Below are 23,832 nucleotides of genomic sequence, written 5' to 3'. Positions count from 1 at the left end.
GTGCTAACAAGAGATTCAAGGGGTTCGTCACCTACGATATTCCTACCACGGTTCTTCCGGAAGTTTTTCACCACAGTGCTAAGATATAGAGCACAATATTTCACAACCAATGTTCACATCATTTACGACATAGGGAAGACACCTCTGTGTGACTATGCTGTGCGACTCATCTAATATTTTTACTCTCATTAAATTAATATCATTTACCAGTTGAATTTTAAGCTTTTGAACTGTGTTACCTTGGAGGTTTGCACTTGTGATTATATTTCATAAGAAGTACGTGCATACCCAACTAATAGAACAATGGGGGTACCAAAGTTCTTCAGGTATATGAGTGAAAGATATCCTTGCCTCAGCGAAGTAGTCAGAGAATATCAGGTGAGTACGAATTTCAAGGTCATCATTCATTGTGCACTGTACTCATCAATTATAGTGCTTGGGAACAATAAATAAAATAACATAGTTGCCCTGTCAACATTAATAATCAATCATACTGTGTCTCTATTGTATGGATTCTTACATTTTTTGTGAATATTTTTATCTCTCATAATGTTGCAAATCATGATTGCATTGCGATGGGAAACGCAATCTTCTTATATCCCCAAGTGCTATAAGTTTATGACATCCACACCAAAATGGTACCGTGATAATGAATTGTAGTCCGCGGTCGCCCAAATGATCTTGATGGAACAATTATTTTTTAATAAGTTTACTGATAGTGGTTTTTCATTCTTTCAGATTCCAGAATATGACAACTTATACTTGGATATGAATGGCATCATTCATATTTGTTCCCATCCGAATGATTTCGATTTTCACTTTCGCATATCGGAGGAAAAAATATTCCGGGATATATTTCATTACATTGAAATATTGTTTCGCATGATCCAACCGCAGAAGTTATTTTTTATGGCGGTTGATGGTGTTGCACCGCGTGCTAAAATGAATCAGCAAAGAGGACGAAGATTCAGATCAGCTAAAGATGCTGAGATCATGGAAGCCAAAGCTAAAGAGAAAGGTGAAATTCTTCCCGAAGAAGCTAGGTTTGACTCAAACTGCATCACGCCAGGAACTGTATTCATGTCACGCCTCAATGAGCAGCTGAAATATTTTGTTACTTACAAAATAACAACTGACAAACTTTGGCAAAAGTGCAAAGTAATATTAAGTGGACATGAGGTTTGTGGAGCCTTTAAATCTCAAAAAACTCGACAAATTCATTCTACTCACTGTCGCAATTTTATAACTTGCATTTTATTATTGATACCATATTTTAGACACCAGGCGAAGGAGAGCACAAAATAATGGATTACATTAGGTACCTGAAATCTCAGCCAACCTATGACTGCAATACAAGGCATTGCTTATACGGCTTAGATGCTGACCTGATTATGTTAGGATTGTGCACACACGAGCCACATTTTTCACTCCTGAGAGAGGAAATCAAGTTTGGAAACAAACAGAAGAAAGCCTCAACACCAGAGGAGACAACATTCTTCCTCCTGCATTTATCGATTCTACGAGAATACATAGAGCACGAATTTTCATCTATCAAAGACAAGTTATCATTTCCCTTCGACATTGAAAAAATAATCGATGATTGGGTTTTAATGGGTTTCCTTGTTGGAAATGATTTCATTCCACATTTACCAAATTTGCACATTGCCAATGGGGCTCTACCAATTCTATACTTGGCATATTTGGAAGTACTCCCAACACTAGATGGTGATTGTTTAACATTCGATCCCCTGCTGTTAGGATGGTACAGTGCTGATGGAATGGATGGATGGAACGTGTGATAATTTTGTAATATATTTTTACAGGGTACATCAACGATGGTGGCACTTTGAATTTGGATAATTTTGAAAAATTTATGGAAAAACTTAGTCGGGTAGACATTGAACAGTTTACAGAACAATATGCAGATTTGAAATATTTTGAATCAAAGACTGGGCGACGACCAAATGACACAGAAAGGCATAGTTATAAAAATTCAGAAGGCATGGCTGAGACATCACCAAAAAAATCTGGAAACAAAGAGTTGGAAGATTTAATCAAATCTATAGATGACATGGTATGTACCCGTTTATTTAAAAATGAGGTGAAATGTGTATGGGCACAATTATTAATCTATGGTACGGCATAATATGTTCAATAGTTATTGGGACATTCGGACAAAGAGGAAACTTTGGATGATGATTCAGACAGTGATGTTTACAATATGGAATTCGTTCAACACAAGCGTGATTATTATATGAACAAGCTGGAATATGAAGATGTGGATGCGTGGGTATTTTTAGTTTATGGGAGAGCCTTGTTGAAAGAGGTTTAGTATACATTTTTTCAGATTTGACTCTATTTCCAAATCATATTATTTTAGGGACGTACTGAGATCACAAGCTGAATGCTATGTCAGAGCTATTCAGTGGAATTTGCATTACTATTACAATGGATGTTGCAGTTGGTCATGGTATTACCCGCATCATTACGCGCCATATATTTCTGATATAAAAGGCTTTAAAGATTTTCATTTGGAATTTGACATGGGCAAACCATTCCTCCCATTCCAACAGCTACTAGCAGTGTTACCTGCCGCCAGTAGGTCACTGTTGCCAAAGCCATTTGAACCCCTAATGATTGGTGAACAATCGCCAATCATCGACTACTATCCCCCCGATTTTAAAACTGATTTGAATGGCAAACGTCAAGAGTGGGAAGCAGTTGTGCTCATCCCTTTTATAGAGGAATCAACTTTGTTGGGAGGTATGTCAAAATTATGGCTCACGTAGAATCCAAGGACATAATTACTATGAATGATGTTGAATGGATAGAAAAATAATTATAATTAACAAACGCGAGTTTTGTAAAACTTGTACACTCTGAAAATGCATAATTCTCTAAAATGCTCATGAAATATTCAAATAGCAATGGAGCCATACTATGAAAAGTTGACCCCAGAAGAAAAAAAACGAAATTCACACGGGCCAATGTACGTTTATTGCTACACCAATGAAGATCTGGGACCATATGAAGCTGCCGAATATTTTCCAAAATTGACTAAAAACCATGCTAAACTGGAAATGATCAGATGGGAAGACATTATTGTGGCTCGGGAAAAACTAGTAAAAGGATTATGTCCTGGAACAAAGTTGGAAGTATATTTTCCTGGATTTCCGACGTTAAAGCACATAGATCACACGGCGGAGTTACGGAAAGCAAAGGTACTCAACATTCACTAGCTCATCTTCATAATATATACAGTTCTTTCTACAACTCTTTCATGCAGGTCAAAGTCTTTGAACAATCTTCGCGAGGTGAAAACATGATCTTAGAAATATCGGTTACTCCAGCACCGAACTTAACTGATCTGGCTAATGAAATACTTGGAAAAAGTATTTTCGTTTCATGGCCACATTTGGTAGAAGCTCGAATTATTGCCATAGCATCACGTGATACAAAGTTCGCCTTGTCAGATGTACAAGGGGAAACTACTGTCAAAGAGGAAATGAAAGGGCCTCTTGTAGTTCAGTGGAGTGCATCAAATAAGGCTATAAGTGAAACGTGAGTGGTCATGATCAGAATTGAATAACACACTTCACACTTTACTCGACATTTCCGATTATTAATACAATATGCTCACTCAATCTTTCTCATTATAGGTATATGAGTCGGTTAGGTGTCGAGATTGGTGAGACAGAAATTTTAGTCTATGCCTGCCTCATGACTGGTAGACGTTATATATTCGGTAATCAAGGTAAAATCTCCCTGGAAAAACAATGGGCCGAGGTACCGTCAGTGTTTCCACTCCAGGCAACTGTCAGAGATATAGCAGTCTACGATCCAAGTTTTGTACAGTACAAAAATATCAGCGAAGTGTTCACCCCTAAAAGCATATGTTTCATGTTGGGGCATCCTCATTACGGAGCAATGGGCGAGGTAGGGCAATAATCGTTCGAAGTTGCAAATGAAATAATCTCATTCCATATGGTATATGTAGGTTGTAGAAGGTGGCGCCAACATAAAAACTGGCAGAGTAAAATTGGCAATGTGGATCACTTCAGAGCCAAACTTGGATGCAGTTAGACAGGGACAATCAGGTTCCAAGTCTCGTTACATGCATGGTAGTATTGCAGCTCAGAAATTGGGAATCTCTAGCCACCTTTTAAGCCGAATTACCGGTTCTATATACGTTTTGCAAGGACCAAGGGAACAAATGGAACATACTAAGCGCAACTTGGGACTAAACTTGAAGTTCAACAAAAAAAATGAGGAGGTATTTACCTTTCTGTTTGAATGTTGATATAACAGTAAACCGATGATTGCGAAAACTTGAGTGTATGAATGCAATAAATATGATGCAGGTCCCAGGTTATACAAAAAAAGTGAATGGTCAATGGTTGTACAGTACGAAAGCTATCGAGTTGATACATACCTACATGCGAATCTGGCCAGCATTTTTTGAGCAACTGGCTATCAATCTTACGAATGATATTTATTACGAGGATGAACTATTTCCAGAAGGATCGTGAGTAATTTTGTTTGCCAAAATAAACTCAATGAACCTCTTTTCTCCTGTAATCTTAGCTGCGAATGCTTTCCTAGATAATATGTTGAGAACAAAAATATCACCTACTCTAATATTTAGGACTATGACCGTGAACGATGTATTGGCTTGGTTGAAAGAACAACCTTTTTACAATGTGGAAAGCCGTATCTGTGGTGCTGACAACCTGGATCCGGAAGTCGTTGAGGAAATTGAAAAAACAGTAGACGCATTATTTGCAAACCAGGGAGATGCTCAAGTTGGCAAAACTATAATGATGCAAGTTAAGCCACATTTACTGTTTAAGCCTAACCTTCACAAAGGGAATTTGGCACCAGATTCAACAGCTCAGCATGAAATTTACGACAGAATCGTATGCGTCAAAGAAAGCTTTACAGTCCCTCTTGGTTATAAAGGCACCATAATTGGAATTCAGAGAGCAGAAAAATTGTCAGACTTTATTTTTGATGTCCTATTCGATAAGACATTCGTAGGTAAGAACTACGTCCATTCTGAATCCCAATATGTTAATAATATTCAGACGGTATGTTACTTAATCACGTTTTCATACAACCAAATTGCGACTAATGTCTACAGGGGGCTTGACTTTGGACATGTGCTCCGCTAATCGTGGCTACAGGCTGGCACCTGCCGATTTTATAAATTTGTCGCACGGTGTCAGGGCTGAGAATATTAAATCTGGCAAACGGAACGTTGATACAGAGATATTATCATGGAGATCGTCGTCCAATTCCCAGACTCACTCATCCCGTTCTAACACAAGTGCGTTCGCGTCGTTCACCAACCAGGGTGGCAATGCTCCAGCCTTTATGAAGGGTGAGATGCAGTTTCCTATACCGAAAGTGAAAATTATGAAGAAATATAATCATGAGAATTCGCCTAATTACCAATCTGTAGAACCGAAAATTCAAGACATGACTAGTGAAAAGGTTCTGGAGATAACTACACGCCAAGAGGCGAACCCTGTTAGCAATGCTAAGGTAAACATAATTTATTTAGCTACCTGCCCTCTTGACCGTGTTTAAAAATTTTAGTTGCAATTACTAACGTAACGTATTATATAATTATGCAGATTGAAAACGAAGCTAGGCGTAATCCACAAGATAGTAAGGAGCAAACTACGCGAAAGTCATCTGAATTTCAAGCCTTATGGAATGAGTTGCACAGGCTACAGGTATGTCTTCTTCCATTTTTGTAATGTTTACAGTTCTAATAAAGAATCTCACAAGCAATATGCGAATATACATATAGAAGTCGAGTGGTCCAAATAGTGAACAAAAATTACCATCAACACCAAAAACTGAATGGAAGCAAGCTTCCGGCGTTGCTGTGGATTCGGTGGGTGTGAAAATTCTTACTTAAGCTTTGAGTAATGTACATTTTTTTTTTGCTATTCTTATTTCTTGTCATTCACAACTATCACTAACACAATCTCTATTCAGCCTCATATTTAAACACTTAACATTGTTCTATTTATCAATTATGCAGCCCAAGGAAACTCAGTTCTGGGTAAATATCAAGTCTCAAGTAATGCTGACAGATATTTCGTCAGTAAATTCCTTATAAGTTCATCTACCCACGTATGTGTTGACTTTTGGGTAAATCGCGGTACACGAATCGTCTAAGTGCTAACCAATCAGTTGTTGATCAAAAATATATCTAGGTGTTGGTGTAGATATTCCTACCTAAGTTGAGACGTGTGGTAGTTCTATTTCTGAATAATGCAACGTTCAGATTTTCATATTGAAACACCTGAACTCTCTAACCATAATAATTATGTACAACAGCCTCAAGATCCCAGTGCTTTTTTGAAAGCGATGTTAAAAATCTCTGATGATAGCTCGCAAAAAAATACATCATCCAACAAACCTCCTGCATTCCCACAATTATCTAAGTCATCAGATGCTCCGCCCCTGGTGCAACAGTTATTTGATGTACGTTTAAAAATACATATTTAGAACTTTTCAATGTCCGGCATTCAAAATGAAATCTTTCCATTTGCATCTATATATTAAAAAAACAATCAATTCAGTTCATGAATATCATATCCACTTCACGACCTGGTGTCTGCAAAAAGTTCTCTTAGCTTCTAAAAATAAAAAATAAAATTCGAAAGTACTAAAAAAATTGAAAAAGGGTACACATACTTTACCTGCGCTGTAAATGGAAAGGTTCTAATTGAAAGCATGCTCATGAATCTTAATTATCAGAATTGACAAAAATGTCGTGAATGCTTTACAGCATGCCCGACAGGCAGAAAGTACTAAAAGAGCGAACGTACCGTCCTACTGTTCGCAATTACTGACATATTTCCAAGCAAAAGGCATGGGTATGCCTCGCTATAATTACATCCCAAGCAAAGAGGGTAATTGTATTTGTGCCAGAATTTTCTTGCCTGATACAAGAACATTCACTGGCGAATTTTGTTCGACCAGAGAACTAGCTGCTGAGAGTGCTGCCAAGCGGGCATATACAGTGAGTATACATGAGAATCTGTCTGAATATCAATGATAACGACATTTTTTGTGAGAAATAAACTCATTGTCTACTACTATACTAACAAATAAAATAATAATTCAACAGGAATTAAATTTGAACACTGTACCTGAACCGGGTGTTAATATATTGCCAACACCTCCCCATCAATGGTACAGCACCCCTCGACACAATGCAATTCGGCCCTCACAAAACGTCAGACCCATCATAAATGGTCCACCTCCGATGCCACCAATGATTGTAGAAAATCCATTCTTGAAGGTCTTTGGCGGCAGTCCGAACGTACCACAAAATCAAAACAACTCGCGTGTGATGCAAAATTTTTCGCAAGTTCGCAATCAGCCACAACATCCGGTTCCTAACAATGGAGCTGGTAGTTCAAAAAATTGGAGGACGGAGAATACTAATAAGTCTGAGCAAAAGAGAAGTGCCCCCTTTGTACCGTTACAAGCACAAAAACAACACCGAAATACGAACACAAAACATTCGACTGGATCAACACATTCTGCCAATAAGTTTCAATGGGTCACTTCACAGCAACAAAAAATACCATCTGAGGTTCATCAAGAGAACACTACCAAGGTTCGATTCATTATCACATCACACAAATCTTTAATTGGAAGTTATAGTCGCCACTCCGTATCAATGGTTTGAAAATTATAATTTTAGGTACATGAGGAGAAAACAGTTGTCCAAGAGTCTCGGCATCTATCTAAGTCTCAAAGTCAGCCAAAACATCAACACAGGTCCAGTAAACAGAGGAAATCTCGAATCGCCGCGAACTTCGGTTCTCCCCCAGTATCTAATGGAGATGAAGCCAAGTAACGGAACTGATACACGAATGACTCCTGATGGAAGATCGAACTCGCATACGCTCATATTCATCTCGTGTATAGTTATAAGACAAAATATATTTCATTATTTACAACAAAACTGCGTCAAATATCCTAATAAGTATCAGGGGCAGATACTTTGTTCTTACAATTGTCCGTACGATGCTCTAGCAATGTACATACAATAGCCGCATATCCATGTAGTACAGGGTAAGTCCAAGTATCACTGAAATCTAAACATCACTCAGTGTTTTTTTCAAAAAAATTTTTTACTTCCAAAGTCTTTGAGAGACAATTAGTGACGATGATGGTGATTTTGATGATTATGAGGACAATGATTATGATGGTAATAATAGTAATAATAATAGTAGTAATCTACACAATTAATGGGTCGCGCTGCTACTATGAAAATAATACATCCGTGTGAAAATAACGAGTGACATAGTACAGTGAACTACGCGAATTGTGTTGTATCATTGTACATCCAGGAATAAAAAATTTGGGGGCCGAACCATGTCCATGATTAACCGTAGTGTGGAAAACAGCCCTAGGTCATCTTTTTCTGTTTGTATGGCTTTAAAAATTGGAACTGCCTGTCCTTTGTATTATCAAATGCATATCAAATTTATAGCATGATCATCAATGTTTTGCGTATTGATTATGTATGATATTATTACTATTATTGTTAATCTTGCTATTATTATTATCGTCGTCATTGTTGTTGATATTACTATTATGTATAATGTATAATATATTAATTTTCTAACAACGATAATTATTATTGCCATTGTCAAATTTGAGTTGGAGGTAATTGATCTAGGGTCCAGGTATCGATTGACGACAAATTAGACTAAAATTCTTGAGTATTTCAAAAAGCCAACGCTTACTGATACGTTCACGTAGCACAGCTCGTACAAACGCATCTTTCTGTTCTTCGCTAACAGGAGGTGCAGCTGCATCAGCAAGTGCTATCCGAAGCCATTCACCAGTCCATTTACCACAGTTTTTGTTTAATAGCAGAAGAATTTCTGCGTGAGGCTCTAAGCTACTCCGAGCAACTTCTCCACCTATCGCAAAAATCAAATGGAAAATATTTGAAGTAACGGCATGGTGATGACAGTCATTAAAGCCAGAACTACGCCCTCTCACCGATGCATCGAAGAATTGCACAGACAAGTTCCTGTCCAACAGGCATAATCAATGAATGCGATATAGCATTAGTGAGAAAACTACCCGCAGCTTTTGTGGTAGCGACCTCCGGTAGAGACAAACATGCGATTCCTGAAAAATAAATAAGCGAATACGAATTATAATACGAATTTTTCGTGAATCATAATTATAAACCGACGAGTGATGGAAAGTTCACCCACCGCAACGCAGTGTTTCAATAATCTGTTCAGGTACATTGAAAAGTATCTGAGAATTCTTCTTGCATATTTGAGCGAGTAAAGCAAGGTAGGCTTCCAACAAGTCTGACAATTCGGATAAATTACCCCCAACCGCTCGAGTTGAGGCAACTCCATTCAAGGTGTAACTATTCAACTCTGCAAAAACAGGAGTCACAACATCACAGGCATCTCTACCAAACAGTATGACAAGCTGCCGTAATAGATTCAGGGCTGCTGGATGAGGTCGTGTCTTATAAGATGTGACGAGAAGTGGGAGTAACGGACGCGCATCAATTTTTGGATTAGAAAGAGATGACAGTGATCTCTGGGCGCACATGTGCATGGCTTCCAAGGTCATAAAATCCTTTCCCCATTGATCATCTGTGATGATTTCACTAAACAACGGTAGCAGTCCGTCAAGTACTACTTTGCCAACGGATCCTTCCAAAGTCGACAACAAGGTTGTAACCATTTTTAGCTGATTGGCAACCCCAACGCGAGCTTTGGATGGCGACAGAGGCAACAATTCGTGTAATCTTCTCATACAAGGGCCGAGTGTAGACTCTATGTGTTGTAGTTGGAGTTCTGTCGACGATAATGAGTTCAATAGTTTTCCAGCAGCATACATCAACCTCAGGCCTTCCCCAGCTCCAGGTGGTACATTCGGCAATGTTCTGGTAATAGTTTCCAGTATAGCTGGAGCTAAGGGAGCTAAATGTGGGCCACATTCTCTGGCCAAGTCTTTGAGCGCCATGCTGGCTGCGGGAGCAGTGATCGGTCCTTGGGCCAACCCCAATGAAACGAGCCTTAGAGACCTTTCCAACCACGGGTCGGGATGCTCTCCTATCCATTCCGCATAAGCGCCAACGGCGGTACATGCACTAGACAGCACTTCACCAGGGTATCTCTCATAAGGTATTCGGGAGAGGACTATGTCCGTGAGACAGGAAACGTAATGCGTTTCTTGAGTACCAACACTTTCTGAAAGAGCCTTGAAAGCATGGAGTGTAGATTCAACTTGGATCCATCCTTCGTAATTTTCTGGAGGTTTACATAGCCTCTGACCTAATAATTGCAACAAGTCTCCTCCCAATACATTGTAACAATAGGCCAATGTATCAGCCGCGTCTTGCCTGTAACATCTGAGGAGCTCCCTTTCATCCTCATCTCCAGCCTCTGCCGGCGATGACGGTAGCGTAGCTTTACGTAGCAAAGCTTGAGCAAGACGAGCGTAGATCGGCTTCAATGCTAAAGGAGCTCTAGCTTCTAAAGGCGGATCCAACATTGTTAAGTCATCTTGGAGCGCATACCAGAAGCCAAAAGGAATACAGCTGCTCTTTTCATCAATGGGAAAGCGACCAGGAAGTTCTGAACACTCCAAGAGTAGCTCAATTAATTCTTTGGAAGTCCAGCGCTGCTTCTCATCACCCTCCCCAGCCAAGGCTAACAGAAATGTGCGACTATGTGCCTCCCCCATAGCTGTCAATACTTCATAAAAAGCTTGCCCTCCTTCTTGACGTGCAGCCCATACCAGGCCCTCAGCCCAACCCCAGAGTAAAAGCGGTCTTTTATGAAGTTCGGGATGTGTCAAGATTAAAATTAAACATTCCTGAGCTACCTCCCATCCACTGCCAGGGTCTGATGCTATTTCTCTGAAAAATCAAATAGGCATCATGAGGAATATGAATATTGTGACGATGTAGATCATATGCCATCATATAGTACGATCAAAAGCATCTAGTATTTTGTAATGAAAATTCTCACCTTCGAGGAGCATAATACAAGGCAGCTCGCAAGATATGATTGTATATGTGACTTGTTGTTTCTAAGGGAAGTTGTCCCAACTTCAACCAGGATAGGGTGCATTCAAGTCCGTGCAAAAACAATGTTTGGCCATCTTTTTCGGACAGGCCATGATCCAAATTAGAGAAAACATCAAGAAGTATCCTGGTGACCCTCGACCAACTGACTGCCAAGCCTTCCCTGAGTTTGGTTTTCTTTGCACCTTGTCGATTCTCAAACTGATATTAACATTAGACATGAAAGCAACATCGTCATAGTAACAATGACGTGTTCTGCTACTCACTTCGCCAGGAAGGGCAGAGAGGACCCTCAGAAGCAGATCCAAGGTTAAAGGCGAATCACAATGTAAGCTGTCAACCAAGTCTTCAACCAAACTTTTTACCACCTTGGATTCTTCTTCTACAGCTTGAATATTGGCCAAGACTGCAGCTAGCTAGAACAAGTTTTCATATATCTCATTCAAGGGAATGTGATCAAAAAAAGCGTCAATGTTATCTTGAGACTATGATTTGAAATTTAGAGCTTACGACTTGACAAAGCTTGGACAGCACTAGAATAGGGGCATCTGCTTGTTTGACGCAACCTAGGATCCGTTCCTTTAATGCTGGGTATTCATTTCTTGGAACTTGTTCCCATTGTTTGATTACTTTAGAATAAAGTGTGGTAGCACCAAAGAATTGCACCTCCCAGCTCTGAATTCATAATGCATTATTTTGTTATTAGCGAGGACGTAGCATTATTTGAGAACGGGAGAACAGGATCGAGATATTTCTACCTTGGTTGGGTCCAACAAGCTCCAGACAAAAGTCCATGCCTCCGGAGAAGCTTGGGCTTGTAAGAGCCATGAATGGGCTTCACTTGTCCCTGCAGCGTAGAATCTCTTCACAGCTTCTTCCACAGTTCCAGCATGATCCATTACAACTAAATTCAGGTACTTCGTTGACAAGTAGTTGCTGATTGTGTGTTGACTATTACAATTACTTCTTCCTTATAACTTAGTTATCATGGATTGAGCATCAGGCTACTTTAAAATCAAAGATAGCATACCAGCAACTTCTCCATCTATTTGTGTTATTGTATTTTTTATATATTCTAACAAGAAATTTAAACTGCTATTCATTGGTAACCTAACATTCTTACACATTCGTACACATTCGTAATGCATCGCGCCATCTTTCACAGTCAATCGACAGGATACCACGAGGATACTAAAAAAATCCGACTAGTACACGGACGATTATCTCGGTTTATCCCACACGTAGACAGATCTGTTTACGTCCCGTGTTTGGTCACACATGGCGGTAGAACAAACAATCGTGAAGCTCTCTCATCACGAACAGCAAGAATTATGCGTTACAAGACCAACTTACAGGCAAGGAAGGAAGTTAACAGCTGTGAAGGTAGCATGATGAAGGAACTGTATCCTAAATATCATATGTAACAATACAAGTTATGAGATGTTTCTTGACTATCACATCAGGTTGTTGAAGTTATACTTGTCAACATTTAACACCTGTTAATAACAATCAAACCTCAATATACTCACTTTTAAAATACGTCTAAACATTTTGTATAAAAATGAAATGACATTTCCTTGACACAATAGCTCTGTGTGAACAGGTATACACTGTAAATGATGAATCGCAGCATCTGATGATCGTTGGTGTCCCTGAACTACAGCTCCATCATGAAATTGAAAAACTAGCTTCTCCGTATGGAGATATCAAGGAACTCAAGAAAGTTTCCAATTACCCGACCGAAGAATTCACTGAAGCATATCACGTGCATTACGGACGGATTCAAAGCGCCAGGTTCAATTGCACTGCTATAATTTTGTTGCTCTGGTATTTCAGAAGAAATTATTCCCACAATAACTGTGCCCCTTCATATTGTAGGATATGTTTTTTGATTAAGGTACAAATGTGATGAGCCTGTTACTGAATTTGAAAATTTTGTCATTATACAGAATAGCCAAACGTTTCATGGATGGCAAGAACTTCTATGGTGGACTTCTCCATGTATTCTATGCTCCAGAACTAGAGACTGTATCTGAAACCAGGGCCAAATTAATTCAACGTCGAAGGGAAATTACCACTAGAATAATACGAAATCAACAAGATTCATCTGATCCAGCAAAAAATTCCTTTATCCCTAAGTAAGATCTCACACATTGAGATACTTTAACAAATACTGATACCACAATTCTAATGTGGTTGTATGTCCCGTTCATTAAATAATTGAAACCTGAATTAATGATGACTTCCGTTTCAAGGGCACAGTACAATCGCAAGAAAAAAACTCCAGCGTTGCCCCTGACTGAGGATCGTCTCTCTCAAATCTATCCTGGTGAGTCGATGAGATCAATATATGATGGAATCCCTCAAACGATCGACCCACGGCCAGTTTTCCAGCCAAGGTTACCAAACAGTTGGCCAATGCCTCTTGAACCACAGTGTGCTCCCAAGATTCTTAATGCTCCCTATCAGACTACTGATGCTGTCTTGAAGGCTGCTGAACAGAGTAAATCGACAACTGCTCCTCAGAAAATTTCTGAAACCAAAAGAAACTATAAAGGACGTCATGTTAGGGAAAGGAAAAACATTAGACTAACTCGACCCCACATAATAGATACACGTAACATGCCAATTAAGGTTCTAATACCAGAACAGACAGACTCTGTTACAAAGGCGTTTTCGAATGTGAAAAAAACCGAAAGTGGAATCAAGATCAAACTACTACCTGAGCAGGACAAATCCAAAAAGCGTATTGTTATTAAAAACGCAAAGTAAGTATTTCAAATATTAAATAATAATAGTCATATAGAAATTGTGCATCATATTGTTGACATTTCTTCCAGGACGGAAAGTTTGCTACAACCTAGTTCAGATCTCCAATCTTCAATTACTTCAGCCAAGTCTCAAATCAGAGAGGCAATGGAATTGCAAAGGACTCAAGTGGATCGTGCTAATCCATGATTGGATTGATATTGGAAACATTTTTATTGAGTACACAAATATTCTATTCTAATCTAATAAATATACTCGGAATATCTTGTCAAAATTACCATTAACAATTACTTTCCGATATGACATGTCCAGCCACTATGCTAGTAAGTGATAAATTTTCAGTTAAGCAGGTAAGTTTTTGATAAAAACCCTGTGAATACAAACATATTAGGTAAATGGAAACGAGAAGACGTCACAAACGTCGCGTTTGATATAAAGTTTGTAACAATTTACTTGTTGAAATTCTTGTAAACCTAATAATTAATTAATTAATTAAATAAGGACAGTGGAGTCAGGGTCCCATTGGGTACCATTAAGCTTAGACTTCATAGAACGCGGAGGGGTGTTTTCTTGGTGAAGTTTCATTGACAGCGGTTTGGTCCGCAGTAGTTGTGGAGATTTCATCGGCATGCTGTTGACTTTAGCATGGTTGTTCGAACGATTCCCAAGCGGTGTGCGGACCTACGAAGAAATTTCGGATTAGAGCGTTTGAATATACAGAGTTAGAGCTTTTAAATAAAAGCTAGTGGTACCTTTGGCACTTGGTTAATATTCTTTCCATCTGGGCCAAAAGTCTTTTCCTGGAAAAAAGTCTTGCTGTCTAGTTCACAGTCTTTTTTCCGCTTGGTCAAATTAGTTTTTTTTGTGCGAATTTCATAACTTCCTTCTTGTTTGTTGAAGAGTTGAGATTTCGGGGTTTTTGTGGTCTCAGTATCGTCAAATTCTATCATAATTTCCTCCTTAGAAATCATCTTTCTATTACTTGGCTTCGACTCAGAGTTTTTGGGTACATCCAGATCTGAGATGTTAGAAATCTCCGGGGATATAGAGTCCTTCCAAACCATGATTGTTTTCTCACCAGTGTAAACTGATGGGTTGTTGTGCAATTTTGTGACTATAGATAAAACATGGCTAGCGTTATTTGTTAGTGGTGAAGACGACTGCTGTTCAAGATGATTATCTTCCTGGCAATTAATTTCTTGACTAGCCATATTTTTCCCAATGCTTTGCTCGAGACCTGATATCACGTTAGACCTAGCAGCATCTTGGATCTGCTCAATTTTTGGGTTGCGTATAACTGTGATTTCTTCAGAACTATCAGAAATGGTTTCAACGCTTGCAGTAGAACTAGAACTGCAAGAATCATAGTGGTCTGAATTTTCTGTAATCACATCCGAATCTGTGACTGCATTTACGTCCGAGAGGATGTCAGGTAGCGCCTGTACCTCAGAAATGCCACAGTCACTCAGAGTTTCACAGTACGATAATCTCGGCTGATAAGAAATCCGCGATTCAAAAAAGCTATCTTGTTTAGCTAAATTCTCCTGGGATCGTGCTTTTATACGCTGCCAAGATTTCAAACTTAAAATTGGAGTTCTATCAAAGTCAGTTGCAGGTGATCGAGGGTCAATTCCAAGAACTTTATAGTGCAGTTTGTTGAGTCTGGTGTCATCAGCCTTATTGTTGATGGATGTTAACGGACTGTTGTGGTCAAACGTTTTTGGAGGAATATGAGGCTGGAATTTGTACAATCATGATCACTTAGTATAACATTCAATTACAGAAACACTATAATCTGCTATCAATATATGCATTTTGAATTTCCTCACTCAAAAGAGAGCAAGACTACCAACCGGTGATGTAGGAGTTGAGCCTTTAGGTGTAAAAAGATCAATATTGTCCAAGTCGGTTTCCAGGTATGGTTTCTTCTGCAAATACAGTGGGATTGCTGTAACTGCACGTCTGTTTGTATTTGTTGGTGTGTAGTTTACCTTAAATGTAATAATAATCATTGAAGTCAAGTTCCACTGTTTCGTTCATTTTTCAGAAGCAAGTTATCGGTAATCAAACATAGCTAAACGGGCAGTATGAAGCCTAATACCTCAATCGGAGTCCTTGGAATCCCAACAGAAGCAGATCTAGGATCTGTGGGTAGTGTTATTTTAGCATCTACTGGCGTAGATGGACAAAGTCCTTCTGCACAAGGTGAATCTGTCATCTCTGCCCCATAGCGAGACAAGAATTTGCTGGCATAGCTACCCATGCTTGTGCAGTCTTTTTTGTGAAAATAATATTGTGTTGATTAATGTGTTGCAGTTCTTTCAAAGCTTAAGAACTTGATAAAGGACAACTTGAAATAGCAACAGAGCTCACCTGGTACCTGACCAAATCAGGCAAGGAGATGAGAATCACTCGTAATTTTTCAAAATAACGGATAGCTAGCCTTAGGATGCCAACGGATTTCCAACGATTATTCACCGTTGTTTTGTGAAAGTCTAAATTTGCCAGCTAGTAGAAACTTTATAACGCCAGATCTTACATTCTGTGAAGAAATCACCCAACGTTTAAAAGATATTACGTTTACTCCGGACTGTAGGAAAAAGTATCCAAAGATCAAATACGAGCAAATTCTAATAGCAGCCACCAACAGTCAGAGGCATTCTTTAAATCAAATGTCTACGAGAAGTAAACAGCATCTGGCTAGCGATAAAAACAGACTGACAATCTAGAAACGATAAAGTTCCCACGATTTACCAGTATTCTGAGATTATTCCTACGAGCTGTTTACCGGTACCCAGCAGAGGGCGAAATATGTAGCCTTGCAATATTCTATGAACTCTATCTACCTTAGCAGTAGAACCCTTTTAACGCACAGAATAAGGGCTCGATTGTGGCAGTAGCCGTGCTGCAACGGCAGAGTAGAGACGTGTGGTATATCGGTTAGAAATCTTTTCATCCCAATGATCTGGACTAAAACTACAGCAAACTGATAAAATAATGGTTCAAGGTTTCACAGGTTTTGTACATATTTTACATCTGGTGATTTGATACTCAATATATGTCGGTGTAAAAGTGTATTTTTATTGCAGTGATCAATAGATTAATCAGGCTTGCAAAATCCCACAATCATGGAACAAATAATGTGCGGAAAATTTGGGTAAGCATCAGGACTTTTGTACTCTGGGATCACGTACCTGACGATTCAGATCAGGTTGGTCGCTCGTTGTTGTCCACCGGATCAACGTCATCCTAAAACTAATGGTCTTGATCAATTACACGAAAGTTATTTGAAAATGGGTTATGCCAAGAACACCAGTACAGCCTTGTCAATGACCGGTTCAAGCTCTACGAATATTATCCGTTATTATACGATTTCAAGTCCTTTCGTTTCTCATCCTCATTCTTGTATTGTCAATATTATTCAATGTTTGTGTCAGGTCTTCAATGTCAATTACGTGATCCGAGTTTTTTTTATAAGCTGCAGTAGCACATTTAATGTCAATGTGTTATTATTTTACTTTTTAGTCATGGAATTCTCCTGATAGCCAAGTCTTCACGGCATCCCAAATCATTGATAAGTGCCCGTAATTTGATGTCTGGAAAAATTGGGCAGCTTGGTAGGCCGTTGCTGGCAACTCCTCAACCTCGATATTTGATTTTTTCAAATCGTGGATATGCCATGATCATCACTAGAGTTTTGAGAGGAGCTCTGAAAATAAGATACCTCCTTTTGGGTGGTGCGGTTGGTGGGGGTCTTACTTTGCAAAAGGTAGTCCAATAATCTGATATTGTTTGAATAATTTATGTGTACATATTAAACATTGATTCTCAAAAAGAAATTGAGAATTAGAAGCATATCTAATTCGAAAATTTTGTATTGCAGAAATATGAACAATGGAAGGAAGGTCTCCCTGACATGACATGGATAGATAGTCTTCTACCAAATGAGCAACAGTGGCAAAGTTTTCGTGGGTCTCTGATGACAATGAAGGAGAATATATCAGAAAAAGTCGAAATTGGTGAGTAATATGTACAAATATATCTTTTCATTTGTGCATGTTTCAGACCAGCACTATACGACATTAAACTTGCACTAAATCACAGACCCACGAATAAGGGAACTTGGAGAATCTAAGTATCAAGAATATAAGGCCTGGTTCAACCAGAGGTTGGACGACGCTATCAAAGCAGCTGAGAGTCGCCCAGATGCTCCAAACACCAGTGATCCATTAAAGAGTGAGTAAATTTCTTGAGTCTCTTATATCCAAGGTTCTCGAGTTTTTGATATGTATCTTGAATTATTTGCTATGGTTCCCAGAAATTTAACAATGTCCTTTCCAGCTTAAGTCTTAACATCTGATCATAAATATTTTGTACATAATCTGGTCCTTCATTTTCAGAGCCACTGAATGTTTATTTCTAGAACTCTGCACTTGCCCTTGGTACTTTATTCTTGATTGTACATACATGTTTACCCTAAACTTTTCTCTCTCGGAACATTCTTCTTCGTTTGACTATTCTAAACAAGTTCATTTTTTCCCCAACAAATGAGTATACCTTAATACCTGAGAATATTTTATATACAATGGATATATAAATTGTTATCTAGCCTGTTGTTGAGAAAACTGTCTGGCCCAAATTTGTTTCAACGTGTTTCGTATTTCATTGACAAACTTAACTACTCTTACTCCAAGAACATGAACTTGGAAGTCAAAATCATGTGGCTTGTTAGACGATTGCTCGAACTTAGATATTAGCCATAATTCGAATTGATCTGAATTTGATTTACATTTCGTTTATTGGTAACTTATTTTTCACCCACATCCCTCATCGACTCATAATTTGGTTTGTTCTGTTCAGGTATGTTTGAAGCAATCACTGCGGTAGCAAAGAAAGTTTATTCAGGTGTGTAAAAATTTGACAATTTATCTATCTATTGTACTCGAGTAATTTTCAATGCAGGGCTGTATTCTGAATTTTGTATGAGAAGATGATTTATTAGATATTACTCTGCACATTGTTTCCAATATGCAGTAGAATCATGTTGATGATTAGTCTTATTATGGTTCTTACCACTTCTGCGCTGCATCCTTAACAGGTTTGGGAATTTTTGTCAAACGCTCTCTATAAAATGTGTACTCAAGATCAATTCGCCTTGATTTTCACTTGGCCTAAGTGATTTTTACTTAAATTCCTGAATATTCATTACTGTCGTTTTTTCTAATGATTTTTATTACAACTAGATGCCAAAGGAGAATTATCAAAGAATACTGTTGCGTTTGCTCGCCCACTGGTCAATGAAAACATCGAGGAGGAGCGCAAGAAGGCTCGTTAGTATTTTGATGATCTCAATATTAAAGTACTTTTCTTTATATTTTTGATGAGTAATTATGGAATTGCCAATCATCCATAATGTAACAGTTTCTATGAACTGAAATTTTCATTTACTATTTCGGCAGAAACATCCCAGCAAAGACTGGACACAATGCAAGAAGAGGTGATGCAGATACAGCTTAAGTATCAACGTGAATTGGAGAGACTTGAGCGAGAAAATAAAGAATTGCGTAAGCAAATGCTGCTACGCGGTAACCAGAAACTCAACAATCGTAAAATTAAAGTGAATATTCAATTAATATAAAAGAGTTCGTTACGAAAACTCTCATTTCATTTTTTAAAGAGATCTCATGATTGTTATACCATTTCAGAAATCACTTATCGACATGTACAGTGATGTTCTCGATGAACTCAGTGATTACGATAGCACATATTCGACCGCAGACCATCTGCCCAGAGTTGTTGTAGTCGGAGACCAGAGTTCTGGAAAAACCTCTGTACTGGAAATGATCGCACAGGCTCGGATATTCCCAAGGTGAGGAGAGTTTGATCGGATTTATGAAAATAAATTCTAAGAATATTAAACAGAAATTATGGCCTAGGGGTGGCGGTGAGATGATGACAAGGGCACCAGTCAAGGTAACTTTAAGTGAAGGCCCGTACCATATAGCGCAATTTAAAGATAGCTCTAGGGAGTTTGACTTAACTAAAGAATCGGAGCTAGCTGAATTGAGAAAAGAGGTTGAACTGCGTATGAAGAATAGTGTCAAGAATGGCAAGACGGTCAGTCATGATGTTATTGCAATGACAGTGAAGGGGCCTGGACTTCAAAGAATGGTTCTTGTTGATCTACCTGGAATCATTAGCGTAAGAATAATGCACTTCTATCTTACTACGAAAGGGAGGGTTCATGAAGTTACTAATATTCAATCATAGGAAGAATTTTTAACTACTCATTAACATGGAGAAATTCTTAACTTTGTTACAGACAGTCACGGTCGACATGGCTGAAGATACTAGAGACTCAATTCGCCAAATGACCCAGCAGTACATGAGCAACCCAAATGCTATTATACTTTGCATTCAAGATGGTGCAGTGGATGCTGAACGAAGTAATGTTACTGACCTTGTCTCTCAGATGGATCCGACTGGTAGAAGAACTATCTTTGTTCTCACAAAGGTAAGCTTTCATACTAGTTTGATCGAATATTCTTACTCAAGTGATATGGTTTATTCCACAATATAGGTAGACTTGGCGGAAGAAAATTTGGCAAATCCGGATAGACTACGCAAGATTTTAGCTGGAAAGTTATTCCCTATGAAAGCATTGGGCTATTTCGCTGTGGTGACTGGCCGTGGTAGGCAAGATGATACCATACAAACTATCAAAGATTACGAGGAACGATTTTTTAGAAACTCCAAGCTCTTCAAGTAAGTTTTCTGTATGCCAGGTATTGTTTCACGCTTAAAGTAGTAGAATTTCGCAACACATTTATTATATTGAACCTTAATAGAGATGGTCTGGCAATGTCTGGGCAAGTAACAACTAGGAACTTGAGCCTGGCGGTAGCTGAGTGCTTCTGGAAAATGGTACGAGAAACGGTCGAGCAGCAAGCTGATGCCTTTAAAGCTACACGGTTCAATTTGGAAACTGAATGGAAGAATAATTTTCCACGGTAATAATGAGAATGCGCAGCGGGTACTGTGATCATTCGACGGAATAATATTGATTTATGAAATGAATTATCTAATAATCGTCTTCTATGTCAGGTTGCGCGAACTCGACAGAGACGAACTTTTCGAAAAAGCGAGAGGTGAAATCTTAGATGAAATAGTCAATCTTTCTCAAGTGTCTCCAAGACACTGGGAGGAAGTACTAATGTCCCGTATTTGGGAAAAAGTCAGTATGCATGTTTTTGAAAACATCTACTTACCTGCTGCTCAAACCGGAAATGCAGGTGTGTGATATAACTAATCGTCTTTTTCCTTACATAAATTCGCATTGATCAAGGCAACGTTACGATAAATAAATAATCCGTAGGTACATTTAATACGACCGTCGACATCAAACTGCGTCAATGGGCAGAGCAGCAGCTACCTGCGCGAAGTGTCGAATGTGGATGGGAAAGTTTACAACATGAATTTTATCATTTCATGAATCAAGCGAAGTTGAGCCCAGATCATGATGATATATTTGATAATTTAAAAAATTCTGTAGTCACTGAAGCAATGCTGAGGCATTCCTGGGAAGACAAGGTATGTCAGATGCCAATTACGAAATTGGAAAAAGACACGGTTACTGCCTGCAACAAAGTTTATTTTTGAGATTCGAGTTGGACAGAAGTGTATGATTTTCCAGGCGTCGGAGATGCTACGCGTAATCCAGCTAAATACGCTGGAGGATCGAAGCGTAAATGACAAACGAGATTGGGATCAAGCGGTTAAATTTCTCGAAACATCGGTTAAAGAAAAGTTGCAGAGCACAGAGCAAATACTTCGAGAAATGTTGGGGCCAGGCAGAAAGGAGCGCTGGATGTATTGGCAAAGTCAGACCGAAGAACAACAAAAACGTTCCTCCGTTAAAAACGAGCTAGACAAAATTCTATATGCTGACAAGGTAGGTAAAGATAAATCGAAAGTTGTTAGTAAATGATACGAATTAACTATGTTACACTCGATTTTTTGCTAGAAACACGCACCTACACTTACCCAGGATGAGCTCACAGCAGTGAGAAAAAACCTACAACGTAACGGAATCGAGATAGATAATGAGTTCATCAGGGAGACGTGGCATCCCGTTTACAGGAGATTTTTCTTACAACAGAGTTTGGCTAGGGCATATGACTGCAGAAAAGGATACTACTTATATCATACAGGTCATGAAAGCGAGGTATGAGGGAACAGGTGTACTGTACATGGTCGATTCAAAACAGTGAGTGGAACCATCTCACAGCGTAGATTTTTCTCTCTGTTCATTCGCAGATGGAGTGCAGTGACGTTGTACTCTTCTGGCGTATCCAGCAGATGCTCAAGGTGACAGCCAATGCTCTTAGACAGCAGGTTATGAATCGAGAAGCTCGTCGGTTGGATAAGGAAATCAAAGACGTTCTTGAAGACTACAGTCAAGACACTGAAATGAAACAGAAGCTTCTGACAGGTAGACGCGTAACGTTGGCCGAGGAACTGAGTAAGTTTTTCAATTAAAAAATAACGGTCTTTGCGTTTTTTTTTACATTCAATTTGTTCTCCGCAGAACGTGTTCGACAGATTCAAGAGAAGCTGGAAGAGTTCATCCAGGCACTTAATAAAGAAAAGTGATAGGACTCGGAAGGATCGAATTGAACCAAGCCAAAGTTTGGAACGTGTATAAAGTTGTGTGACAAACACTAGAGGCTCGGACATTTCTATGCGTGCTTACAGACTAGCATAGATAATTAATTATAGTAATAACTAAACTCTGCGTGTGCGCACTTTGAATCATTCAGAGAGCACCGAGTTTGGCAAAAAATCGCTGGAAAAGCTCTGTTAATCAAATACCAGATTGCTTTTTACTCATCCACATAGTGCTTCTTGGTATCACTGACTTACCAAGCACCTCAAAATATCTACCAATTTCACGCTCCGCCGTTCCTTATAATTTATTACATATACAAATCATTATGTACTCTGTCATTGTTCAAGTATAATCCTTTATTAAAATTAGGAAGCGGTCATGTTTTCTTTGAGGTCAAGTATATTGGTTGAAAGTGGCTCGAAAGCGATCTCAATGATCTACAATGAGTCCCAGTGCGTACCTGCCGAGAAGCGTCTGCAAAGCACGCATGAGCTGAGCACAGACTGTATGAAAATGTAACATAATCATGATGATGATAACAATAAGAGTAATTATAATGATCGTGATAATGGAACGAATTAAAATATTCAATTATGGTGAAAATTTGCCATCTAATTTAGGTATGAGTCTTTCTTTGTATCACTGAAGTCATTAGATACAGTAATAAAAAGTGATCACCGTTTTTATGCATGGCGCTATCAATATCTCGTAATTAGCATCACCGGAAAAAATGTGGACCATCGGCAAAGGGAACGGAAAACTCTGGAGTTTGTGAAAAAAAAAGTTTCAACTATCCGAAAGTTGAGCTCCAGAACTTTCATCGAAATCTCACTCGTCTTAACTCAGGACAGTTTTTTTCCACTACTACTAGTTTTTCCCCTTCGATAGGAACAAGGAGGTTCAATCCGCCATTGCTAAACCTAACGTGTAAGTGACAAAGAGCTGGAGAAAATTAATACGAATTATCTCTCTATTTCTACAGTAATCACTTTGGTAACCACTTCTATCACGCGACGACGAAGATGAATTCGTTCAAAATGTTTTTTTTTCAGAGATTCTTTGTGAATGATTAAAATTGTCGTAATTCGAATATATCTTAGAAAACAGACGCTGAAAATAAAATTTAAACTTAAGGCCCGTATGGATGTGGCCGAGGGGTAGCAGAAACTTTGGTGGCTGCTTCGAAAAGGGCCTTATTCCTCCTAGGTAGACGTTTGCAGTGGTCCAAAATATGATTGCAAGGTTTTTTTTCCGTTCCTTCAACGCGGGCTAATGGGGCCGATAATGTTGTCGA

The 23,832-nt window shown here is 38.8% G+C and overlaps 5 protein-coding genes across 16 annotated transcripts; 3 read left to right on the top strand and 2 right to left on the bottom strand.

Moving 5' to 3' along the window:
* The first annotated feature begins 11 nt into the window (after positions 1-11).
* LOC105683697 (5'-3' exoribonuclease 1) lies at positions 12-7,993 on the top strand. Of its 6 annotated transcripts, XM_012396467.3 has the most exons (21): positions 13-378; positions 739-1,179; positions 1,278-1,725; positions 1,824-2,074; positions 2,159-2,286; positions 2,381-2,763; positions 2,926-3,221; positions 3,287-3,561; positions 3,660-3,936; positions 3,998-4,273; positions 4,362-4,525; positions 4,646-5,037; positions 5,141-5,380; positions 5,462-5,544; positions 5,637-5,738; positions 5,816-5,902; positions 6,053-6,073; positions 6,352-6,498; positions 6,806-7,039; positions 7,148-7,642; positions 7,730-7,993. In XM_012396467.3, exons 1-21 carry the CDS (start codon positions 304-306, stop codon positions 7,883-7,885), a joined length of 4,971 nt encoding a protein of 1,656 aa, XP_012251890.2. In that variant the 5' UTR covers positions 13-303; the 3' UTR covers positions 7,886-7,993. The 6 variants fall into 6 exon arrangements, with proteins under 6 accessions (XP_012251892.2, XP_048504714.1, XP_012251890.2 ...); XM_012396465.3 differs by having other exon boundaries at positions 5,141-5,544; XM_012396466.3 differs by lacking the exon at positions 6,053-6,073 and having other exon boundaries at positions 15-378; positions 5,141-5,544.
* A 150-nt stretch (positions 7,994-8,143) lies between these two features.
* On the bottom strand, positions 8,144-12,397 carry LOC105683699 (importin-13). Of its 2 annotated transcripts, none has more exons than XM_012396472.3 (8): positions 12,225-12,397; positions 11,860-12,005; positions 11,612-11,776; positions 11,368-11,517; positions 11,046-11,302; positions 9,264-10,933; positions 9,043-9,174; positions 8,144-8,960 (listed from the first exon to the last, which is right to left on the bottom strand). In XM_012396472.3, exons 1-8 carry the CDS (start codon positions 12,247-12,249, stop codon positions 8,710-8,712), a joined length of 2,796 nt encoding a protein of 931 aa, XP_012251895.2. In that variant the 5' UTR covers positions 12,250-12,397; the 3' UTR covers positions 8,144-8,709. The 2 variants fall into 2 exon arrangements, with proteins under 2 accessions (XP_012251895.2, XP_048504738.1); XM_048648781.1 differs by having other exon boundaries at positions 11,860-12,146; positions 12,225-12,365.
* On the top strand, positions 11,874-14,144 carry LOC105683655 (RNA-binding protein 48). 3 transcript variants are annotated; one of them, XM_048648854.1, is made up of 6 exons: positions 11,874-12,015; positions 12,267-12,484; positions 12,705-12,895; positions 13,051-13,239; positions 13,357-13,869; positions 13,942-14,144. In XM_048648854.1, exons 2-6 carry the CDS (start codon positions 12,380-12,382, stop codon positions 14,057-14,059), a joined length of 1,116 nt encoding a protein of 371 aa, XP_048504811.1. In that variant the 5' UTR covers positions 11,874-12,015; positions 12,267-12,379; the 3' UTR covers positions 14,060-14,144. The 3 variants fall into 3 exon arrangements, with proteins under 3 accessions (XP_048504811.1, XP_012251832.2, XP_020706752.2); XM_012396409.3 differs by lacking the exon at positions 11,874-12,015 and having other exon boundaries at positions 12,243-12,484; XM_020851093.2 differs by lacking the exon at positions 11,874-12,015 and having other exon boundaries at positions 12,364-12,503.
* On the bottom strand, positions 14,060-17,196 carry LOC105683669. Of its 2 annotated transcripts, none has more exons than XM_012396425.3 (6): positions 17,065-17,196; positions 16,244-16,412; positions 15,972-16,144; positions 15,724-15,861; positions 14,623-15,606; positions 14,060-14,551 (listed from the first exon to the last, which is right to left on the bottom strand). In XM_012396425.3, exons 3-6 carry the CDS (start codon positions 16,131-16,133, stop codon positions 14,363-14,365), a joined length of 1,473 nt encoding a protein of 490 aa, XP_012251848.2. In that variant the 5' UTR covers positions 16,134-16,144; positions 16,244-16,412; positions 17,065-17,196; the 3' UTR covers positions 14,060-14,362. The 2 variants fall into 2 exon arrangements, with proteins under 2 accessions (XP_012251848.2, XP_048504793.1); XM_048648836.1 differs by lacking the exon at positions 17,065-17,196 and adding an exon at positions 16,717-16,822.
* Positions 16,737-23,224, top strand: LOC105683817 (dynamin-like 120 kDa protein, mitochondrial). 3 transcript variants are annotated; one of them, XM_012396725.3, is made up of 19 exons: positions 16,737-16,877; positions 16,960-17,027; positions 17,396-17,639; positions 17,754-17,889; positions 17,975-18,106; positions 18,731-18,775; positions 19,114-19,200; positions 19,330-19,487; positions 19,576-19,739; positions 19,807-20,071; positions 20,193-20,384; positions 20,451-20,635; positions 20,719-20,880; positions 20,975-21,162; positions 21,246-21,460; positions 21,564-21,821; positions 21,894-22,094; positions 22,187-22,391; positions 22,458-23,224. In XM_012396725.3, exons 2-19 carry the CDS (start codon positions 16,999-17,001, stop codon positions 22,520-22,522), a joined length of 2,931 nt encoding a protein of 976 aa, XP_012252148.2. In that variant the 5' UTR covers positions 16,737-16,877; positions 16,960-16,998; the 3' UTR covers positions 22,523-23,224. The 3 variants fall into 3 exon arrangements, with proteins under 3 accessions (XP_012252148.2, XP_012252146.2, XP_012252150.2); XM_012396723.3 differs by having other exon boundaries at positions 16,748-16,886; XM_012396727.3 differs by lacking the exon at positions 18,731-18,775 and having other exon boundaries at positions 16,748-16,886.
* The last annotated feature ends 608 nt before the right edge of the window (positions 23,225-23,832 follow it).

This window comes from Athalia rosae, chromosome 1 (genome assembly GCF_917208135.1).
Source record: "Athalia rosae chromosome 1, iyAthRosa1.1, whole genome shotgun sequence".
NCBI lineage: Eukaryota > Metazoa > Arthropoda > Insecta > Hymenoptera > Athaliidae > Athalia > Athalia rosae.
This window is presented reverse-complemented; position numbering and strand designations above follow the sequence as displayed.

Bases quoted from the DNA above. Each gene is read 5' to 3' on its own strand.
- LOC105683655 (XM_048648854.1), top strand. From the start codon at position 12,380: ATGGCGGTAGAACAAACAATCGTGAAGCTCTCTCATCACGAACAGCAA. The intron at 12,485-12,704 runs GTAGCATGATGA...CTGTGTGAACAG, and splicing joins GGAAGTTAACAGCTGTGAAG to GTATACACTGTAAATGATGA. The intron at 13,240-13,356 runs GTAAGATCTCAC...TTCCGTTTCAAG, and splicing joins AAAAATTCCTTTATCCCTAA to GGCACAGTACAATCGCAAGA.
- LOC105683699 (XM_012396472.3), bottom strand. From the start codon at position 12,249: ATGCATTACGAATGTGTACGAATGT. The intron at 11,777-11,859 runs GTAGAAATATCT...TTATGAATTCAG, and splicing joins GCTTGTTGGACCCAACCAAG to AGCTGGGAGGTGCAATTCTT. The intron at 10,934-11,045 runs GTGAGAATTTTC...TTGATTTTTCAG, and splicing joins TTGTATTATGCTCCTCGAAG to AGAAATAGCATCAGACCCTG.
- LOC105683697 (XM_012396465.3), top strand. From the start codon at position 304: ATGGGGGTACCAAAGTTCTTCAGGTATATGAGTGAAAGATATCCTTGC. The intron at 379-738 runs GTGAGTACGAAT...TCATTCTTTCAG, and splicing joins AAGTAGTCAGAGAATATCAG to ATTCCAGAATATGACAACTT. The intron at 7,643-7,729 runs GTTCGATTCATT...TTATAATTTTAG, and splicing joins ATCAAGAGAACACTACCAAG to GTACATGAGGAGAAAACAGT.
- LOC105683669 (XM_012396425.3), bottom strand. From the start codon at position 16,133: ATGGGTAGCTATGCCAGCAAATTCTTGTCTCGCTATGGGGCAGAGATG. The intron at 15,862-15,971 runs GTATTAGGCTTC...ATTACATTTAAG, and splicing joins TTCCAAGGACTCCGATTGAG to GTAAACTACACACCAACAAA. The intron at 15,607-15,723 runs GTTGGTAGTCTT...TACAAATTCCAG, and splicing joins GCTCAACTCCTACATCACCG to CCTCATATTCCTCCAAAAAC.
- LOC105683817 (XM_012396725.3), top strand. From the start codon at position 16,999: ATGGAACAAATAATGTGCGGAAAATTTGG. The intron at 18,776-19,113 runs GTGTGTAAAAAT...TATTACAACTAG, and splicing joins AGCAAAGAAAGTTTATTCAG to ATGCCAAAGGAGAATTATCA. The intron at 20,072-20,192 runs GTAAGAATAATG...ACTTTGTTACAG, and splicing joins ATCTACCTGGAATCATTAGC to ACAGTCACGGTCGACATGGC.